Source organism: Macrotis lagotis, chromosome 3 (assembly GCF_037893015.1).
Source record: "Macrotis lagotis isolate mMagLag1 chromosome 3, bilby.v1.9.chrom.fasta, whole genome shotgun sequence".
In the NCBI taxonomy this organism is placed as follows: Eukaryota; Metazoa; Chordata; class Mammalia; order Peramelemorphia; family Peramelidae; genus Macrotis; species Macrotis lagotis.
In genome coordinates this window covers 258,472,478-258,493,743 of record NC_133660.1, presented here as the reverse complement: position 1 = coordinate 258,493,743, position 21,266 = coordinate 258,472,478, and the positions used below count along the sequence as shown (strand labels likewise).

The following is a 21,266-nucleotide window of genomic DNA, read 5'->3' as shown; positions in this document are numbered from 1 at the left end:
GTTCCAATGTTTTTCTCAGTGCTGGTGGGCAAATCACACGCCAACCCTCATAAAACCACTCTCTGTTTGTCCATAGGACTTTATAGCCCTGTAGGGAATTTGCTTTTTAATGAGTCTAATTTGAGACTGAAAGTAGAAGTTTGTAAACCAGACCTCGAGGGACTTGGGGCCAAGCCAGCCTTGCTGTTAAGTATCCAGGGTCACATCTAGCTCTTAAGGGGGTTGGGGGAGGGAGGGATTTCCAGGTCCCCAGGGGAGTTGCAGGGTCGACCCTACAGCCCTGGGATTCCTAGAAGGGTCTATAGGAAGGCCATTCTCTTTGATTTCCAGCTTATGTTTGTGGAAAAAGAATCGAGCTTCCCTGGCTAGAAAGTGGCCTCCCCACTCTCCACTCTCCCACTTGTTTGAAGCTGAAAAGAGCAGGGTGTGCGTTGAGTTCTGCCTCATTGTCCTCTCTCACCCTCTGAAAAACAGCCTGGATTCTTCCAGTCAGCCCCCAGCCACGTGAGCAGAGGCCTGGCCTTTGGGTTGGAGCCGGCCCTCTGGGCAGCGGGCCCTCTGCTGTCAGCAGCCGAGTCTGGGAACGGGAGCCGTCCAGAATCTGAGGTGGGGGGGCTCCGGGGGGAGCTCTAGAGCCGTCCAAAGTCATGAACTCTTCTCTGACAGCAACGCAACCCCGACAAGTAACTCAGTCAAACCATCTTTGACCTGGTTTTCACATTCAAGTCACTGGAAAATAGTGGTATCAGTTTGGAGGCTCTAGTAAGGGTCCGAGACCCCTCCCTGGGAAAGGAGGCACTCCTCTTCCAGAGACATTCGGAGGCCTAAGGGTGAAGACCATCCTAGGTGCCCAGGCACAACCTCTTGCTACACTTTTGGCAATGAGGTTGGGGCAGTAACTGCTTCCAGTTGTAAGGTTTCTCCAGAAGACTGTTCCTTTAGAGTTGAAAGAATCCTCAGAGGCTTTCTAGTTAGAGATGTGGAATCTAAGGTCCCACGAGAGTTAGACTCGACTTCTCCTTTTGACATGAAGGCACAGTCCTGTAAAACAAGACAGGACGCCTGAAGTCTGTCCGGCTTGCCATGGATCACATCTCACATTTCTGGCACTTCAAGGGTTACAAAGCCGCCTTCCTCACAACAATCCCAAAAGGGATGCAGGGAAAGCATTGTTATCTCTGTTTTACAGATGTCTGCAGATGAGTTTCTGGGAGGGCTTCTCTTTCCAGACACGGGGAGCAGCCTCTCAGAGAGATTGGAGTTCTCTAGAATGAGTGGTCAGCTCCTGAAATAACCACTGACCTCACCTGCCTCCTGTGTTCTGGCCTAAGTCCAGTAAGTCAAAGTGGGGTCCCTTTCCGTGGAGTCCATGGGATCCCTTTGCAGTTTTGGAACAGGAATTTTTGTGAGTGAAAGAGACCTTTCTTGGGATGCTTGTTAGTTTTTCCACTTGTAGATGGTAGCACTCAACAAAAGCTTTCCTGTAAATCACAGAGAATTGGTTCAAACATCTCCTCCCCCCACCGCCTTCTTATAGAACTTTCTGCGACACTCTCTCCATAAGTGAAGAAAAAGCTATTTGGGAAACTTGATGGTACTTTCTAAAAAGTAGATATATTCTCATTCTCTCTCTCTTTCTTTCTCTCTCTCTCTCTCTCTCTCTCTCTAATTCAGGTCATTGGTTCACACCATTAGAATAGAGTCTTCAATGTTTGTATAATGAAGAATGCTCTAGTAGTAATAGCTTCTGTTGTTTTAGTCTTTTTTCCGTCCTGTCGAATTCTTCGTGACCCCGTTTGGGGTTTTCTTAGTAAAGACGCAGAGTGGTTTGCCATGTCCTTTACCAGCTCATTTTACAGATGAGGAAACTGAGGCAAGCAGGATGAAGTGACTTGCCCAGGGTCACTTATTAGCTGTCTAAGTTTCTGAACTAATAGGAGTTTGAGGCCAGTCTTCCTGACTCGAGGCCAGCACTCTATCCACTGTGCCACCTACTGCCTCTCCATACATATCTTCCCCAGCTAAAAGTGATCCTTCCCTTCTTGTGTTTCTCAAAAGCCACTCTATTTTAACCTGTGTAATCATTTTCTACTATAATCATTTCTAATAGAACATTTCATCCAAATATTTAAACCTTAGTATAACCTTAAGCAAGTGGTCCATTTTACCTAACATTCTAGAAACTAATGTCCTCATCAAGGGTCAAACCATTGGCCAGCAGAATGGGAGAAATGATGTAACCTCCTTGTGGGCAGATTATTCCATTTTTGTTGTATCCCTTGTGCCTAGCAGAGTGCCTACTTAAATAATACTTGATTAAATTGATTAATTAATTAGCTCTCCTGATTATTCCCTATAATCAACCCCCCCCAAAAAAATACCCCAATACTGAATTCCATATGCTACAGGTCACACAAGAAAGGGAGACTCCTGTGGAGGGCATTGCTTGCTGACACCCTATTAGTAACTAGCTTGGCCATCAACTTTGGCTCAACATGTTTGTATTTTCTTTTGCCAGCCCTGATTCCTGTTATGTTTATGGAGCTGACTTCTGGCTCTCTCTGCCCATTTCTCCCTAATAGGACCAAAGCCTCAGTCATTCTCTTTCTCTCATTCTTTTTTTTTTTTTCTCTTCACATTTGTTCTGTGGTAGAGCCTATTATTAACTAGAAATGTTTTGATTTTGTTTGCCTCCTGCTAAAGAAGCTGGTGGCACTGTTAGATTATGGATTCATTCACAAAATTAATCCATTCACAAAACAGCATGCCAGTTTCAATTCAGCAAGCATTTATTAAAGTGCCTGCTAGGCCATGGCATTGTGATGGGTGACAAGGGGACAAAAGCAAGGAAACTCCTTCTGCCCTTCTCTTTGCCAAGACCAGCCCTGCTACATCTGCCCACAATCCCAGGCCCTTCCATTTTCTCAAAAAGATCATAAACTCAACTGCCTCTTCTTTTCTCTTAAATCTTCAACCCATCCCTGGCCCCGTGTTCCTTCCTGCTATCTTAAAATATTACCAAGTCTTTCCCATTCTTAAAAAAAATCTAGGACCTCCTATCTCCTCAAGCTCCTGCCTCCTATCTGTTCTCACTTATCTGACCACTCCTCAGTCTCCTTTGCTGGTTCTTCTTCCAGCCCTAGAAACTATTCTAGATCCCCACGAATCTGAACTCAAAATCACACTCTTCTTTTTGTTTCATTTTTTTAATTTTATTTAAGGCAATAGGGTTAAGTGACTTTCCTAAGGTCACACAGCTAGGCAGTTATTAAGTGTCTGGGGCTGGATTTGAACTCAGGTCCTCCTGACTCCAGGGCCAGTGCTCTATCCACTGCACTACCTAGCCACCCCAAAATCATGCTCTTCTGATGAACTCATCAGCTCCACTCACTAGCAGTCTTGAATAATATAATCTCTGTATAGAGAGCTGAGATCATACTGACACTGTATTGTGTTGTATCACGTTGCATTCCATTATTTTTTACTATGTTCCCAGAACCTAACTCATAGCAGGTGCTTGTGTTTGCAATTTATAGCCTAGGAAATTCTTTTAGACTATGAGAGGTAAGGTGATTTTTTCCAGGGTCATTGGGTTGGAGTACATCAGAAGTGAGTCTAGAAACCAAATCTTCCTGACTGTGGACAGATCTCCCCTAGAGCTTGCTGTCCTTCCCCAAGTCTTGCCCCTGGTTCCACAGCAGGTGAATGTTGGAGTCAGGATCCAAACCCAGTCCAACACTGTGACCATCAGGTCATGCTTCCTCTTACAGGACCAAGAGCCCATCTCTTGACCAGAAGACTCATCTCTTCATCAGAGACTGGAGCAAAGGAGAGAAGGGCAAGGGGCTGACAAAGGTGGGGTCAGGTTATGTGGGAGGCCAGTAAGCCAGTATTGGAAGCTGCTTAGCCCCATCAGGAGCAGCTCTGCCAATATCTGGTCCATGTGATCCTCCCTTGCTCAGAATCCAGCCTGTTTCAGCCCATGTCCAGGCCAGGAGGGAAGTTCAGCTCCATCCTGCTGACCAGAAGGACGCATTCTGAACCAACCTTCTTAACTCCGTATACTTCTCTTTCTCCCACCACTCCATGAAGCTGAGTGATATCACTGTTTGTATAAGAAAAGGCAATTATCCCGGAAGTCCCCCCGATGACTGTTCCCCTGAATCAGCTTTGAGTCATCATCACATTGAGGTGATGTGAGGGACCCTGGATTCAAAGGGGCCGGCTCTGGAAGCAGCACCCAGGCGAGACTGCATCCATGCATCAGCAAAAAAAAAATGAAATAAAATCAGCACGTTGACTCTCCCTTTAGCTTTTAAAGGAGAATCTCCATTGCATTATCTACCTGGATAGCAGCCAAGCATTTCCTTATTTCAGTATCTTCACTACAGTATTTTAGGTCTTTTCAGAGTTGATAGTGAGCTTTTGATTGTTGGAGGAGGTTTCATCCATAGGGGTTTACTTCATTTGGGCTCTAGCTGTTCTCCTGTAGCTTTAATCATTCTTAATTTGTTGGCTTAAAATAAACACCATCCTTCCTAACATGATGCCATCTTGCATAGACAAGTCTCTGTCCTGAAGTCTTTTCTGTAAGAAAGAAGCTCTTAAGTTGTTTTATCCTTAGTGGGAGTGGGTTGGCACTGAGACATCTACATTCCTCAATGAGGACTAAACCCCCCCCTCTTGGTTATAGTGGCACAGTTCTTGAACCAACTGATCTTGTGGCACACATAGAAGGATTTGGGGTGCCAAATAAAGGATTTTGTGTTTGATCTCATGGCAATAGGGCACCAATGAAGTGAGTAAACTAGTGAATGATGGTGACTTGATCAGACCTGAACTTTAAGAAAATCACTATGGCAGCTAAATGAATAGAGGATGGATTGGGCTGAGGAGAGACTTGAGTCAGGCAGACCCACCATCAGCTGTTGGCAATAATCAAAACATAAGATGATGAAAGCCAAGGAGGTATCCTTGTCAGAGGGCAAGATAAAGAGATGCAGCAAAGGTGAAATGGGTAGGCCTTGGCAATAGCTTGAATTTGAAGGATGAGGACTCCAGGGTGTGAACCTGAAAGACCATACTACAAAAGTTAGGAAAATGGGGGGGGGGGTCCAAAATAAAGACATTAGTGGGCTCTTGCCTCCTACACATGCCAGCTGCATGGGCCTGGGCACCATGGCTTCCCTTTTCAGTGTTCTGGGTAATAATCTCAGTTGTGAAAAAAGTGCCAGACTGCATGCTTAGAGGGAATTTTCTCATCTAGTTCCAGCTTCCAAAGTATATGAGCTGCTGTTCATATCGTCATTGTTGTTAATGTTGTACTATCATTATCATTTTCATTGGTTTGGTTCAGACTTGGCTAGTGAACTGCCAGTGCAAGTCAACAACTTCCCAGTAACTTTTACCCTTAGAATAAGAATTTTTAATCTGAGGTCCATGGACTGTATTTTAATAAAATTGTTTTCCTTGGTAGTCCAGTACATTTTATTTGCTCTATTTAAAAATATGATTCTGATAAGGAGGTCCTTAGGTTACAGCAGACCTCCAGAAGAGTCTAATGCCCCTAGAGGATAAGAATCCCCCCTTTCTGTGTTACCTAGTGCTCTGAATAGTTAAATAAGGATGATGTTGATGGTGGCTACTAACATTTAGACAGCTTTAAAGTTTGTAATGAGCTTTAGACATGGTATCTCATTTAATCTTCACAGCAGTCCTGGGATGCAGGTGCTGTCATTTTTACAGATGGAGAAACTGAGGCAGAAAAGGCTTGAATGACTTGCCCCAGGGTGACTCAGTCTGAAGCAGAATTTGAACTCGTCTTCCTGATTCCAGTTTCAGCACTCTACCTACTGAGCCACCTAACAACCCAACTAAGAGACTTGCTTAGGCTCACCGAGCCAGGAGATATAAACAAGTGGAACACGAACCTTCCCACATCTTTCTGTCTTTATTGTTACTAATAAGAAATGACTGCTATGAGGGGTGGTATCCGAAGCATTGGCAAAGTTATTCTGAGCGAAGGGAATGCCGGGCCAAAATGTCAGATTTCTTCTTCCTGAACTCCCAAAGGGAAGCAGTCATCTGTCAGGCATGTCCAGAATAATTAATCTTCTCCTTCCCCACTTTTTGAATGCCACTGCCACTATCAGTGACCTTAGTTGAGTTCCTTTAGAATAGATGGGGTTCGATGGAAGGGGAGATCATTTTGATATTTCTGTGTAGTGAGAGGTACTTAGGTTCTGGCATCTCTTAAAGAAGCAGGCAAGTCCTCACCCTGCTGGACATTGCCTTCTCTGAGCTTCTGCTTCTCCTGGCCCTACTGAGTTGGCATTGACCCCCTTGCTCTTGTTCCAGGGTGTTTGTTCCAAGCTAAGACTCTAGTGCCCCAAGCTGTCCCTTTTGACATCTCCTTCTCCTCTACTGGTCTTTCTACTTTTAAGCCTTGGGCCAGATTAACGTGAGCTACTTTGATCCTCTCCTGGTTCTGAACATTGCTTTCCTCCATCCCATTCCCAACCAAAACTTCATATCTAATTCTTGTCTGGCCAATGCCTACTGACTTGGAGAGTCAGAAGGACTTAAAAATCTTTCTAGTTTCATGTCTCTTAACTTTTAAGAATTCTTTGAGACCAATTCCCATTGGTCTCTTACATACATTTTGCAGTACCATCCCAGATGTCAAAAAGAAAGCAACAAAACCATTATCTTACTATGTAATTTTGCTCTCTTATTCTTTATTTTTCTTCCTTAAGGATATGATTTCTCTCTCATCACATTCAACTTAGATAAATGTATACCATGGAAATTAAATAAATGAATGAATGAATAAACAAATAAATTCCAGAGGGATTTTGGTTCAAAAAAAAAAAACAAGCAATAAAGACTGTGAGATTCCAGCTTCCCTGACATCGCTTCTTTTCTTCCTTTCCAACTTCCTTCCCTCCTTCCTCTTTTTCTTACTTTCTTTATCCTTTCCTTCCTTCCTTTCCACCTTCCTCTTTGTCTTTCTCCCTTTCTTTGTCCCTTCCTTCTTTCCATCTTCCTTTCTTTCTGTCTTTTTTTCTCAAATACTTTATTAATGCTCTTTCCAAAATTCCCCAATAATTTCATCCCCTTCCTTTGCTTCCTCCTACACCCTCCCCCAGTACTGAACCAACAGGACAGTTGAGTAAACAGATTTGGCACCTTGGCCAGGTATGACAGCATATGCTTCCTTCTGCCTATGGACTGCCATCTCTCTGCCAAGAGGACAGCAGGGGGTGTGCTTTATTTTGAAGTCGTCTAACTCAAGGCTTCTTAACCTTTTGTAAGTCATGGACCCACTTGACAGTCTAGTGATCCCCAATGGAGCCCTGAATACATTAATGATTTCATAAACATAAAGAAAATATATACAGGATTACAAAGTCAACAGTTACATTGAAATAATGGTGTGATTTTCTTACCCATTGAAATTCACAGACCCCCCCCCAAAAGCTGTCCACAGACATGGCCCCCAGATAAAGAATCTTTCATTTAGATCAACCTTTTCATTTTATGAATGAGAAAATAGTGGACTGTCGAGACAAGGTGACTCCCCCAAGGTCATGCAAGAAGTCAGTACTGGTCTTCTCCCACCCAAGCCAAGACCCTTTTTTTTTGCCATTGTATCTTGGAAGAGAGGCCACCCAGGACCTCTTATTAAATTCTAAATAACAAGGGATCTTTTTCAAAGGAAAGGGGCAAAGGGGTCCGAGCCCTCACCTAGCCGACCACCCAGCCCAATGTTGAGTCTGTTCTTCCTGTTTTCCAAAGTTCACCTTTAGGTTTAATTTCCTGAAATCAATCTGGTTGGTTCCCCGGCTTCACTTTGGGATTGCCCAGAGGGAAAATGACTGAGAACAGACCCCATTTTATTAGTTTTCAGTTTAAAAGGGGGGAGGCAAGTTTAACCAACAACATGTGACCGCTACCACCTCAGCTCACCCCAGTTCCCAACAGCTGTCTGCTGGGCGGGCAGTAAAAGTGATATTTGTTCTAAATTAAACATCTTGCAAAAAGGCAGCTTCTTCCTCCATCAAAAAGTGTGACTTGTGTTAGTTAGCAAAAAGGCCAAGATCCCAAGACCAGCTTCCTTCAGTTGTAAATGAAAGATTTAGAATTGGAAAGGAAGCTGGAAATCATCCAGTCCCTTCATTTTACATATAAGGAAACTGAGGCACGACTATTTACCTGGAAAAATAGCTGAATGCGGTGACTTGCCCCAGTTCTCAAAGGGAAACCTTCCCACAGGGTCTGAACTGTTTATCATTTCCAGAGGTCTTTTTCTCGGGGTTCACCTTATCAGATGTTGTGACTTTTAGCAGGAGGTTGGAGGGACAATGGCAGCTTTGTAGTAAAGGGGGCCCAGGAAGAAGGGGAATGCCTGGCTTGGGAAGGGAAATGCAACTTGGATTCAACATTACCACTCTTTCCTTTCTATCCAGCAAGAAATTTGAGACACTGTTCTCCCAACAATGTGCTGTTGCCTCCTCGGCCTTTGATCTCCCTCCCCTTTCTGTGGCGGATTCTTGTAGCGATAAATGCTAATTATTGTTTTACTGCCTAATGGTGATCTCTTCCAGCACTTGTGCTGGAATCACTCCGGGAACCCAAAGCCTGTTGTACGAAAGGAGAGTGGATGGGGTGCTGCTTGCAGTCCCACCTTGAATGCTCATTACCTGTGTGACATTCAGGGCCTCAGTTTCCCTCTCTGTAAAAAGCCTCTCCATTCTGGATCTGTGTTCCCATGAAGATCTTACAAGAAGGAACTGGAAAGTCTGGGAATTCACTCCATCACCACATATGGCAACCGGCTCATGACTTAGCAGGAGAGTCCTGGATACAGAGCTACCTGAGACAGGGTTACATTGAGTGATTTGGTCAGTCAACTAGTTAGTGTCCGAAGTTGTGTTTGAACCCAGCGCCTTTGACTCAAAACTCAATACCCTTCCATCATACCACACTTAACTTTATTACTTACTCAAACACAACCAGGTATATTATCCTTGCCTAACTCCTCTATTTTTATTTGCTCTCTTTTCTTCCCCCTCTTCCTCAAAAAAGGAATATCCAAGCTTAGATTGGCAGGAAAGATTTAAATCTATGAAGCTTCTTCTAAATCTTTGGTGTCCTTAAACTCTGACCTGGATTTCATAGGAAAAAGTTGCCACATAGATTTTGCTTGTAAAAAGAAAGGAAAAAAAGCATCTGCTATATAGTCCTAGTTCTGAGAATGGAAACATTTGCAGCCCGTTTTTAAAAGAAAAAATAAAAGGGATTAGATTACATGAACTATTTGGAAACCATTTAGCAGGGCAATATAATTTTTATTTTCAGAAGCTTATGGCCCTACCCTACCTCAGAATCATGCTCCTAAGAAAACAGATGGGGGGAAGGGAATCCCAGCCAAATTTCTTCTAAAGGGAAATACGAGTAATTCCCTGTGCACCCAGCCATAACTTCAGAGACACTGGGTAAAATGAGCTACCTTTGCTGCCCTTGCCAGTTTGGGGGGGGGGGGTTAAGCAAAAAGAAAACAAATAGTTTCCTAAATTAGGGGTAGTTAAGTAATTCCATGGATAGAGCACGAGGCCTAGAGTCAGAAAGATTCAGCTTCATGAGTTCAAATCTGTCCTCAGAAACTTACTACCTGTGTGATCCTGGACAAGTCACGTCACCTGGTTAGCCTCCGTTAACTCATCTGTAAAATGAGCTGGAGAAGGAAATAGCAAAGCACTCTGACATCTTTACCAAGAAAGTTCCAAATGGACCCAGAAAGGAAGTGTGATGATTTTGCATAGGAAAAGTGAAGCTGTAAAACACCTGGTCTTCTATCTAAAGAACCTTCATGTGTGTTTATTGGATTATTGGTGAAATCCAACAACCAGAAAAAATAATAATAATCCAGAGTCTGGGCAGCTAGGTGGCACAGTGGATAGAGCACTGGCCCTGGAGTCAGGAGGACCTGAGTTCAAATCCGGCCTCAGACACTTAATAATTACCTAGCTGTGTGGCCTTGGGCAAGCCACTTAACCCTATTTGCCTTGCAAACCCCCAAAACACAAGCAAACAAACAAATACTGCCAAAGTGTCAGGTGGGATTTCTAACCTGACAGGGAAGATGGCAGAGTCTGAGTCCCTAACTCAAGAAAATTCTCTTTGGTCTCTCCAGAGGTCAATAGCGGTCCAGACCTAGAATAAGGCAGGGTTTGAGGCCACTGGAATAAAACTGGATGTTAATAAGGTTATCTGATTTGTTGTGGAAAGTCCATTTTTTTCAGGCAACCTTTTCTCTGAACCTTGTCTGATCAAACAGATCTAACTGGGAATGATGAGATGAGGTTCAAGGGACCATGGGCAGCTCTTTGCCATCACCATCACTGAGGACTACAGAGGACATAGGCTAATGTTAAATACAACAAGAAGAAATGGGGAGGAAATGAAGGGGGAGTTTCCCTGAAGAACAGGTTTCCGCTACTCTTTCATTATCATTTGACACCAGGGGCTGAAGGAGGCTTGGTTCAATTAGTAATTGCCATTGTAAACTTAGTTCAATTGATAAAGAACCCTGAAATGGAGGAACTACAGATACTGACTTCATTTTACAGAGGAAGAAGTTGAGACCCAGGTTAATTGTTGATTTACACCATAACCAAACCATTGTTTTCCTGATGGTATGAAGTGAAAGCTCTTTGGGGACAGGGGTAGAGTGTGGGGGAAGGGGGAGAATTATGGACATAGACACCCGGTTTCTATTTCTAGATTTCTGTTACTCTGAATCCTTTGACAAATCAGCTGAATTCCCCATTCCCCAGCTCTAAAGGCTGTAAATTTTATCCACATTTCACCAGTATCTTTGTTTAGGATTACACAGAAAAGAGATGGTGACAGGATCTGCTTAGAGGTATATGGGAATTGTGTCCAGTCTTTGGACTGTGAGTTTGTTTTCCGATTTCGGAGCTAACCAGCCCTGGGGTTTGGTTTGTTGTACTTGTTTGTTTTGGTTTGTTTTAATTTTCCACTTCCTAATTATTCTGGTTACACAGCTGGCTGCAAGAGCTTCCCTTTTAGGTAACAGTGTGATAGATCTCAAAACCGTGGGGTACTAGATCTAACTCTTCTCTGAGTAAAAGAGACTTCTAGGAAGTGCTTGGTGTAATTCATGGACAACAAGTAAGACCAGGTTGAGAATAGATCTGGTTCTTGCAGGAGGGGCTGGAGAGGTATGGTAGTATACTCAGTCCCTGGCCCAGCCAAGACAAATTGGACCAGTCCACAGTGACTGAGGGACTCTGGGTCAAGAGCAAGATAGGATTGAGGCTGTACGTCCACCAAATCCTCCAAGCTGGGGAAACTAAAGTTCTACCTGTGGTTATGTAGGAAGGCGGCTCCTTGGTAGGCGATCGCAGAAGGAGGAACTAGTTATTTCAGAAGAGCTAGGGAAGGACCTCAAGGTTCCCACAGAGTCCAGGCCTAGGAGTTCATAGACAAGGAGGCTTCATTAAAATGTTTAGAATGCATCATTCAGAGAAGAGTTGTAGCCAGTTTTGAACACTCCTGCTCTCCTTCCCAGTGAATCACAAACTCCTTGAATATAGAAACAATAAATGCATGTTGAATGATTGAAAGAGTGAATGAATGAATGATGAAACGACATGGGACAGACATGATAGTTGTTTTCAGATATTTAAATGAAGCGGCATTAAACCTGCTCTGGGGATCACCATTGGTCAGAATTAGGAACAATGGTTGGAAATTGAAAAGAAGCATATTTAAGTGGAGGATGTCCCTCGCAACAATTAGCCTTGGGAAGTAGTACTTTCCTCTCACAAAATGGAAGCTTGGGTCACTGTTGGGTTCATCCTATAGGATATTTATCGAGGGGTATGCTCTTCTTGTTGTCCTTGGGGGTCTCACTGGGCCCTGAGATGCTCCAATGGGAGCTTGGCTCCCACCCCTTTTTTGCTACCCAGTTTGTATAACCTTCCCACGTCATTTCCTCCCTAGGTGTCCTCTCCTTGCCTGCCTACTTCAGCCCTTACAATGATGGCTCCCTGGGTAATGATGAGCGAGCCGATGCCTATGCCCAACTGGAGCTCCGGACATTAGAGCAATCCTTGCTGGCCACCTGCGTTGGGAGCATCTCTGAGCTGAGTGAGTTTCACATTCCCTGGTGGGCATGATTGTAAGGGAGGAGTTGGACAGAAACTAGAAGATGATCTTCTTTTTCTCTTCCTCCTCCTCCACTCCCCTCCGACCTATGGAATATTTTTTCACTGACTCCTCATCATTTCAGCAGCAAAGCCAAGACAGTGAAGATTTTGGGGGGAGGGGTGGGAACAATGAAACCCGAGGGGTCCCACCATAGCTCTCACTCATATTTGTCCCACTTGAGAAATGTGTATGTATAGATTACTGCCCCATCTCTATGTGAATTCACCCCAGTGATATCATTGGGGCATCTGAGGATTGGGGAAGGAGTGGATATGAGTTTAGGTCACAAAGAAGTATTTATCTAACCTTGTTAATCAAGCAGTGTTGAGGCACGACCTTCCCTTTACCATCAAGTGGGGCTGCTGGTCTAGACAGCTTGTGATGGATTCCTGGCCCTTTTGCTGTGAATAACAGAGCTTTGTGGTTCTTCAGTGCCCTCCCCCACTTCTCTGTCTCTCTAGTATTCTCTCCCATTTTTTTTCTCTTCTCACCTCTCTCTCTCTCTCTCTCTCTCTCTCTCTCCTTTCCCCTTTCCTAAGAAGAGAAAGAAATTGATTCATTCAAGGTCATATACTCCAAACTTGTGGCAGATCTGGAGCAAAAATCAGATCTCCTGGCTGTGATGACAAATGGGAGGAATAGGACCCAGCAGGTTGTGGAATCTCTTATGTTGGGATTCTGGCAAGGAATTTCTTTCCATCTTGAACTTTGTCAACAACAAATATTGACTCATTAATGGCGCCACAAGTCCCAGCCATCAGCCTGAATGGGAGATCCTGGTGATAGTCGGTGGTACATGGAGCTTATTCTCTAAAAGGGCTCTGGGGTATTGATGATCATAATCACTCCAGTTTAGATTGTTACGCTCTCTATCCTTCATTTTTGAGAAGGACCATTGATATTACTCACCTCTCACATTTTGGAACTTCAGAGGCAAATAGTCATCTACTGGATATTTGTGTTTGTACGTAGCCGTTTGCTTGTTGTTTCCTACATTAGATGGTGAGCTCCTCGAGGCAGGAACTGATTTTGTATTGCCAACACTTAGCAGAGGGCCTGACCCCATAGTAGTTGCTTACTAAACATTCATTCACATCTGTCTTCTAACTGCTTCTAACCCTGAGCAAGTCTTTAGCCTGTCTCAGCCCCAGTCTCCTGCTCTGAACTTGTCTCAGAGGCAGCAGGACCTAGCACCCAGAGAAGCAGCTTCAGAGTCAGGAAGATCTTGGTTTAAATTTTCCCTTGGATGCACAGGGTGACCCTGGGTAAGGACATGGAGCTCTCAGCATCCTCCCCTCAATGCTGTAAAACCATGGGCATCAGGAAAGATGTTGATCTACATGAGCTGAGCTCCCTATCACCGTGAAACCACAGAACTGATCCAAATAAAACTAAAGGACTCACCTCATGGAGTTGTGAGAATCAAATGAGGTCCTCTGTGGAAAGTACCTTGGAAACCTTTGGGTGCTGTCTAAATATGGGTTATTAGTAATTAACTATATCCGCTATAGATTATTAATGCAACAAGTGTATCTGCTACTACTACTGCTGCTGCTGCTGCTGCTACTATTCCTATCCCTAATACTGCTGCTACTACTACTACTACTACCATTACTACTACTATCACTACAACTCCCAATACCTTTCTACATTTTGCAGTTATGAAAACAGACTGAGGAGGGTGACTTTCCCCAAACCACATAATGGGTAGGTGTCTAGCTGCATGCCTAGGATTTTTCATTGCACTACCAAACTGATGGGCGCTGCATCACCCCCCCTCTTCATTGCAAGTGCATGTGGCCGCCCTGCCCGTGAATGCCACCATGATCTAGACCTGGCCTTCCTTGGGTCACCATGTCCTGGCCTGGAATCAAGCGTAAATTATTCTTGGTCAGTGCAGCTGCTACATCCGTGTCATTCATGGGAAAGAGGAAAGGAGGGAGGCAGGGAAAGGGTCTATGGGAAGGGAGAAGGAGGTTCTTACTGGGGTTTTTTGGCTTTTCCAGTAGTTTTTTTTTTTTTTTGCAAGGCAATGGGGTTAAAGTGGCTTGCCCAAGGCCACACAGCTAGATAATTATTAAGTGTCTGAGGACGGATTTGAACTCAGGTCCTCCTGTCTCCAGGGCCAGTGCTGTATACACTGCACCACCTAGTCCTCCCCTTTTGACCAAGTACTTTTAAAAAAAATTATTTATTTAAGGCAATGGGATTAAGTGACTTGCCCAAGGTCACACAACTAGGCAATTGTGAAGTGTCTGAGACTGGATTTGAACTCAGGTCCTCCTAACTCCAAGGCTGGTACTCTGTCCACTATGCCACCTAGCTGCCCCTTTTCCAGTAGTTTTGATGTACTCTTATCATTTCATCACCTCGTCCTAACCATTTGGACATCTTGTCTCTTGTGGAATCCCTGGTTTCTGCCCACCTGCTATGCCATAGCTCATCCAGGCGAGTTTAAACTGACACCAGCCCAATGGTCAGCCTGCTGCAGCCGAGGAGAATCACAGACTATTCCTTTCCCAACCAGTCCTCAAAAGGCACAGTATGCCCACCATCAGCTGAATGCCACCTTCCATATCCATAGGTTTTGTAGAATCCACTTTGACCTGACCCTCGGACTCACTATCCTCTCAGTAAGGAACCATCTGCCCCCTTCCTTATCTTGAAGTCTTTGGGGCCTTGCCATTTGCCCTGTCGTCTACCCTGCCTGAACACCTCCCTGACTTTTCCTTCTGCAGTGATCTGCACAGGAACCTCACTTGATGTGTAGAATTCTCCAATTAGAGTGAAAGCTTCCTTAGAGTAGGAACACTCTTGATTTGCTCCTTCTGTCTCTAGCACTTAGCCCAGGGTTCAGCACCTCCTAAGCCACAACCATCCTGACTCATCACAGGCAACAGAGAAGGTTCTTTGATGTGGTAGATCTCCTCTGACCATCCCTCTAATCCCAAAGCCTGTACCCATCTGACCCCCCATCCTGTCCTGTCCTCGCAAGGAGGAGGAGGTGGTACAAGGAGGTACGCCTCCGAGAGACAGACAAAGAATGAGGCCGGTGATACTTGGCACTCTGCTAACAGCTGGTCCCTAAAAAGCCCATGAAGGCTTTGACATTCATTAGCTGCCTGAATGTCTGCACCTGACTGAGCCTGCCAGACTGGTTGAGAAGTATCGGTCTCTCTATGGACCCAACTGCAGAGGAAGCTTGGAAAGCTTCTCTTTAGTCTTCACCCCTCCCCACCTGGGAAAGCTTGACAAGATGGAGAAGGAAAGGAGGAAATAAAAGGAAGGGGAGAAAATTCAAAAAAAAAACAACTCATAAACAATCAAGATAAATGAGGACTGCTCTAAATTAGATTCCTGGTAGCTCTTTTTTATTTTCTGTTTCATAAAGAGGATTGAAAACCTAGAGGAACTCTGATCATCAGACGTTGGATGGTTAATTGATGGGGAAAGGGAAAGGGAAAGGAGTCTCTCCTGCTTGCTAGCCACTCTTGGCATCTGTTTTTGGACTAAACCTTGAGAAAGGTGCATGTATTGGAAAGATCATGGTTAGGCTCCAGGGCTTGGGTCCTGGCTCACTGCTTTGCAAACTTTGAAATACTATAGAAATAACAACCTTTTGTTATTAGACCATTGCCATCATCATTTTTACTATGATTATTGCCATTTTAACAAACTATATCTTTAAGCAAATTGTTTCCTTGTGGACCTCAGATTCCTGCTCAGTAAATGGAAAGGGTGAGACTGGATGACCTCGAAGCTCTGAATCCTCTAGGACACCTGGGAGACACAGTGGATAGAGTTCCGAGCATAGAGAAGGGAAGATTTAAGTACAAATCTGGCTTCAGACACTGTGTGACCCTGAGAAATTACCTAGCTTCTGTCTGTCTTAGTTTTCTCATCAGTAAAATGGGGTTAATAATGGCACCCACCTCCTAGAATTATTGTGAGAATCAAATGAGAATAACTATAAGGCACTTTAGTCCATGGCCTGGTGTCTAGTAAGCACCATATAAATATTATTATTCCTTCTCTAATCCCATCACACCCCTGGGTCAGTCCAGGAAGATGTCAGGGGGACCTAGTATGCTGAGTCTTGGGTCCTCAGGCTAATGAGAAGTTGAGAAAAAAGGTTTCAGTAAACAGGTAAAAACATGTGGTGAGAGAACACTTAGAAATCTGCTTTTGTCTCTGGGATCCAGAAGACACCAGATTTGGGGAGAACCTGCCCAGACCTGGGATCCTTCTCATCCATTTGGAGATGTTAGCAGAGCTTGTGAGGATTTCAGCCTTGAGTGGTCTTCACAAGCACCTCAGGTCTCATCTGGCTCTTCAACTCCCTTTTTCAGAATCATAGAGCTAAAGGTGCAGAAGTCCTCTAGAGTAACAATTTTATTTTTACAGATAAGCAAACTGAGACCCAGAGAAGAGAAAATGGCTTGGCTCTTTGCTTTAGGAAGACCTTTGGAAGTTGCTGCCAATTTCTAGTCCCATCCTCTGGATTTTGGCTGGAGACTGCCAAAGACTTCTCCAATAATAATTTTTTTTTTAATTTTCGTTTGTTGTGCCTTTGAAATGCCATTTCAGCACAATTTTCATTTGATGCTATTGGCTTTTTCCTTCCTGTGGCCTTGCCAAGAGTTTATGACATTTGGGCTGGAAGAAACAGGAGCCAGGTTTCAATTTATTGTAGCTGAGAGAGAGCCACGCAGAGGGAAAAGACTGAGAGGCAAGTGCCACTGGTCAGGAGGTAGATTAAGCCAGTCATCTGAGTCCTGAGAGGCAGGCCCAGACCTTGCTCTTTAACAACCTCATTTTGTACTTGGCTTCCAAAAGAAGACTCTCAAATGAGATTTGAGAAGGAAAGAAGTGTAATTTTAAAAATACTCTGGGCCCCGGACTCAGCAGAATGATTTGCATCTTCCCTGGGTTGGTCTTCATGTTTTGATCTTTTTTTTTAAAGAAGAAAAGTGGGTGGGGTAGGACCTGCTGCTGCCATTACCTTCTCCAATTCCAGCATCTGTGTGCTAATGAGTATCAGTCCCTGGCTCAGAGTTGGGTGGTTTTTATGTTGAATTTTGAAACCACTTTTCATTTGAGGGTTTTCCCCCCGCTTTTAAACGTTTCTTTTAACACACCTTGAATTCTCCTAAAATACGAGTGAATGTGATGAAGCAGCTTCCTCCACTTACCCGTTGCTTACCCTGGCTCAACTCGGGCATGATGGGGTTTGCGAATGTAGAACCCAGGATACTGTGAGTGGGACTGGAGGAAATGAGTCATGAGCTGAACTGCCAGAGGGAGGCCGGAGGGGTATCCACTGGGGCTTGAGATGGTTTTGGGGGAATAGAGATGTGCTCAACCCATCTTTTTGTTCATCATCCCTGCCTTCGGCAACTCGGCCTAATACAAATAACACTATTCAGGAGTGCTAGAACTATAAGTATTCCCACATTATCCAAAGCTGAGATTTAAGAGTGAATTGATTCTATCAGGAGTCAAAGGTCAGGTTCCAAAGAACAAGCTAAATTAAGATCTGTCTAACTTTTAATCCTGGATCAGTCACTTGTTGTTTGGCTTTGGGCAAGATGTATCACCTGCCTCAGTTTCTTCATCTGAAAAGTGAAGGCAGTTGGACTAGGTGGATTCTAAGGGCTCTTCCAGCTCTAAACATATTCCTTTGTGACATTTCAGGGACAGCATCCAGGAATGAATCCCTCCCCTGAACCCCAATGTGAATTTCTGATGTTCTCTATATTCAAAAGAGTCCAAACTGGTCATCATCCATCCCTCTTCTGTTGTCCGCCTCACTTCCTTATGCCTGCATTTCTGTGGACAAAGTGGAAGAAACCACTGAATTCTTCAAACTGTAGGGGTTAGAGAAAGGGCCCCCGGGAACACACGAGGGCTGCCACCTCCCATCCCAGCCTTCCCAAAGCTGAGGTGCTTGCAGGTGCCCAGAGCTATTTTGGTCCCATCCTTTCTCAGCATTGTCACCAGGCATACAATGAAGGGAAATTTCCTGTCCTTAGCTTGGGGAAAGTTGGAAAGCAATATAGGTCATGGGAATCTAAGGCCTTGCGAGCCTACCAAGGGGCACATAGCACTGAAAAGCGCTTAGAGATTACACAGACCAGCTCATTCACTTTACAGAGAAGGAAACTGAGACCTTTACCTGAGGTCACTGGTAGTAGGAAACAGCAGGGCTCATGAATCTAGAGCTGGAAAGGCCAATATAAGCCCACCCCTTTGTTTTATAGGTAAAGAAAGTGAGACCCAGGGAAAATTACCAACTTGCCCAAGGTCAGAGTAAGTCACAAAACCACAGTTTGAAGCCAGGTCCTACTTTGCAAATTTGGTGTTCCTTCCACTGATATGAATTGCCAAAGGCACCCCTTTCCCAAGTACAGAGACTGTGGCCTCAGTTTGCAAGTCTTAATAGGACCTCTGATGGTAACCTGTGCCCTAAACCAAAGTCTTTGTTTAGCTGGTTGGGACTTGAGAGAAAGAGATAGAGACAGAAATAGAAATAGAGAGAAAGAGAATGAAGAGGCAGCTATGGATTTTCTTAGCCAAAAGAGAGGGCAGAAACCCTGTCAGGGGAGGGAGGGAGCAAGGATGATGAAAAAGAAACCATATTAGCATAAGCTCCGAGGAGACCTCTGGCCCTGCCAAGTGTCTAATTCCACTGTTAAGGCAAGACAAGGAGTGAAAGGCAAACCTAATTGGTGTTGTGTGTCTGACTCTCAGTTTCACCCTCGCCTCTTAGCTCTGAGGGTAAATGATAATTAGGGCTGGAAGGAAGCTCTTTCTCACAGCAGCCCAAGAACCTTTACCTAGAGGAGAAATTAAACACGTGGGATGAAAACTCAAATACTGTTTTCCCTCTCTCCTTTCTTTCTGGTCCCCCTCCCCTAATTCCCTGCAGGTGATTTGGTCTCCCGGGCTATGCATCACATGCAATGCCACCATCCTCTGTGTCCCGGCACCAGCCCGGCCCGCCAGGCCCGCCAGCCGCAGCAACCCATCACCTGGTCTCCCGATGCCCTCCACACGCTCTACTATTTCCTGCGCTGCCCACAGATGGAGTCCATGGAGAACCCCAACCTAGACCCGCCAAGAATGACCCTGAACAATGAACGGTAGGAAGACCGAATGGGCATGGGCACTGGGGGAGGCATAGGGTGCGATGGTCCTGCATATGGCAATGTGCTCAATGAGATGTTGTTGGCGGACTGAGTTGGGTAAGGGGCCAGAACCTCAGCGGGCAGAGGGGCTTGATGCCAGTACCTTCTCACAAAGCGTATGTGAGCCCAGGCAGGGTCTAAAATTGGCAGTCCAAAATGGCTCAAGGCCCAGCCAGGATGTGTAACTAAATTTCCAGAATGGGATCAATTTAGAATTCAGAATCATAGAAAGCTAGAACTAGAAAGGACTTAGAGATTTACCTCCTCATTTACTAGGAAGAGGCATAGGGTGATCATGGGCTCAGTGGTAAAATCCGTATTAGAACCCAGTTCTCCTCTTTTCCAGCTCTATTCTTTCTCTTACACAACCAGGCAACGATGGGTGAGCCACAGGCCTCAATAGCTGTTCATGGGAAATTCAAAGAATCAAAACTCTTTCTATGAGCAGTCTTTTTCTGCTATATATCCTACCCCAGCCCATTAATGTGACCAAGACCTGGCTACTACTGAACAGTGTCTGGCCTAGAATTGGGAAGTGATGCCTAGGCTGCTTCTACCAGTTAAAGATAAGCTGCTATTTTGATTTAGATAACACCATAAAAGCAGAAGATTTGTAGCTAGAAAGTTCCTTAGAGTTCACCTAAAAATTAGAAGAAATAGGGGTGGCTAGGTGGTGCAATGGATAGAGCACCTGGAGTCAGGAGTACCTGGGTTCAAATCCAGCCTCAGACACTTAATAATTACCTAGTTGTGTGGCCTTGGGCAAATCACTTTAACCCCATTGCCTTGCAAAAAAACTAAAAAAAAAAATCAAGGAAATGTTAAATTTCAGTTAGGGGTTGTCATTTTTTTCTTCCATCCAGTTCACAAATTGTTCCTTCCCCAAAATCAGGTCCACTGATAGATCTCTTGAGTACCCCAAGTTAAGAGCCTATGTCTTACAGATTAGGGTTAGTACTTGAGATATATTGGGGTTGTGGGGGGTTACATATGAATTTGCAAATATCCATATAAATATGTAGACACACACACATACAGCACCCTCTACATTGCACCAACTCATTTGCAAGCAAAATATTTTCTGTGAGTCATCAAATGACTACTAGACAGGCACACAGGAAATTAAAAAGAATGAGCAATTTCCAAATCTTTTGACTCTAAGATGAGGGCAGCCTAAATCTCCAGGGTGAACAAGCTGCCTTCCGGTAGCCTGGAGGAGTTCCTTTCTCCCCCCCACCACCATTTACTGACTATGGGGAGCAATCTCTCAATTACGGTAAAGAAGGTTGCTTTTCTTACAGGGCGATTAATTCCCCAATCCCCAGTCAGAGAGCTGAGCGGAAAAGCAAGTGGGGATACCCCAACCCTCTTGGCCACAGAAAGAAAATGAAATGGTTCCTTGGCTCAGTCAGGGAGAAGAGTCTAGAGCCAGGCCCTCTCCTAAGTCCCTCTTGTCTCAAAAGGATTGAGTCCACCCCAGTGGGGATCAGAAGCTGTGGTTCCAGATATATCTGATGGTGGAACAGATGTCTAGCCCACTAATCACTCCCACTTAAGGGAAGAGATCTGTTTTGTCTTCTAGCCCCATCATCATCACCCTCAGCCCAGCCCATCAAGCCTTCAGGGCCATGGAACACAGCCTGAATAACTGTCAACACACACATGCAGATGCACAGACACACACACACACACACACACACACACACACACACACACACTCAGCCATCCCTCTGAAACCTCTCTCCCCGCCCCCCATCTGCCCGCTGCCGTCCACTGTCCACCTCAGACCACGGCAAGGGGAGACGACTGGTCTGTGAAGCCCTTTCCCTCTCTGCAGATGTC

General features: G+C 44.7%; 1 protein-coding gene across 1 annotated transcript in view; it reads left to right on the top strand.

Annotated features, from left to right (window-relative positions):
- ABTB2 (ankyrin repeat and BTB domain containing 2) overlaps positions 1 to 21,266 on the top strand; it is a 167,180-nt gene that overhangs the window by 110,105 nt on the left and 35,809 nt on the right. The window contains exons 2-3 of the mRNA XM_074230457.1: positions 12,031 to 12,177; positions 19,166 to 19,379. Coding sequence (XP_074086558.1) covers positions 12,031 to 12,177; positions 19,166 to 19,379 — 361 coding nt within the window. The remainder of the gene's footprint in view (positions 1 to 12,030; positions 12,178 to 19,165; positions 19,380 to 21,266) is intronic.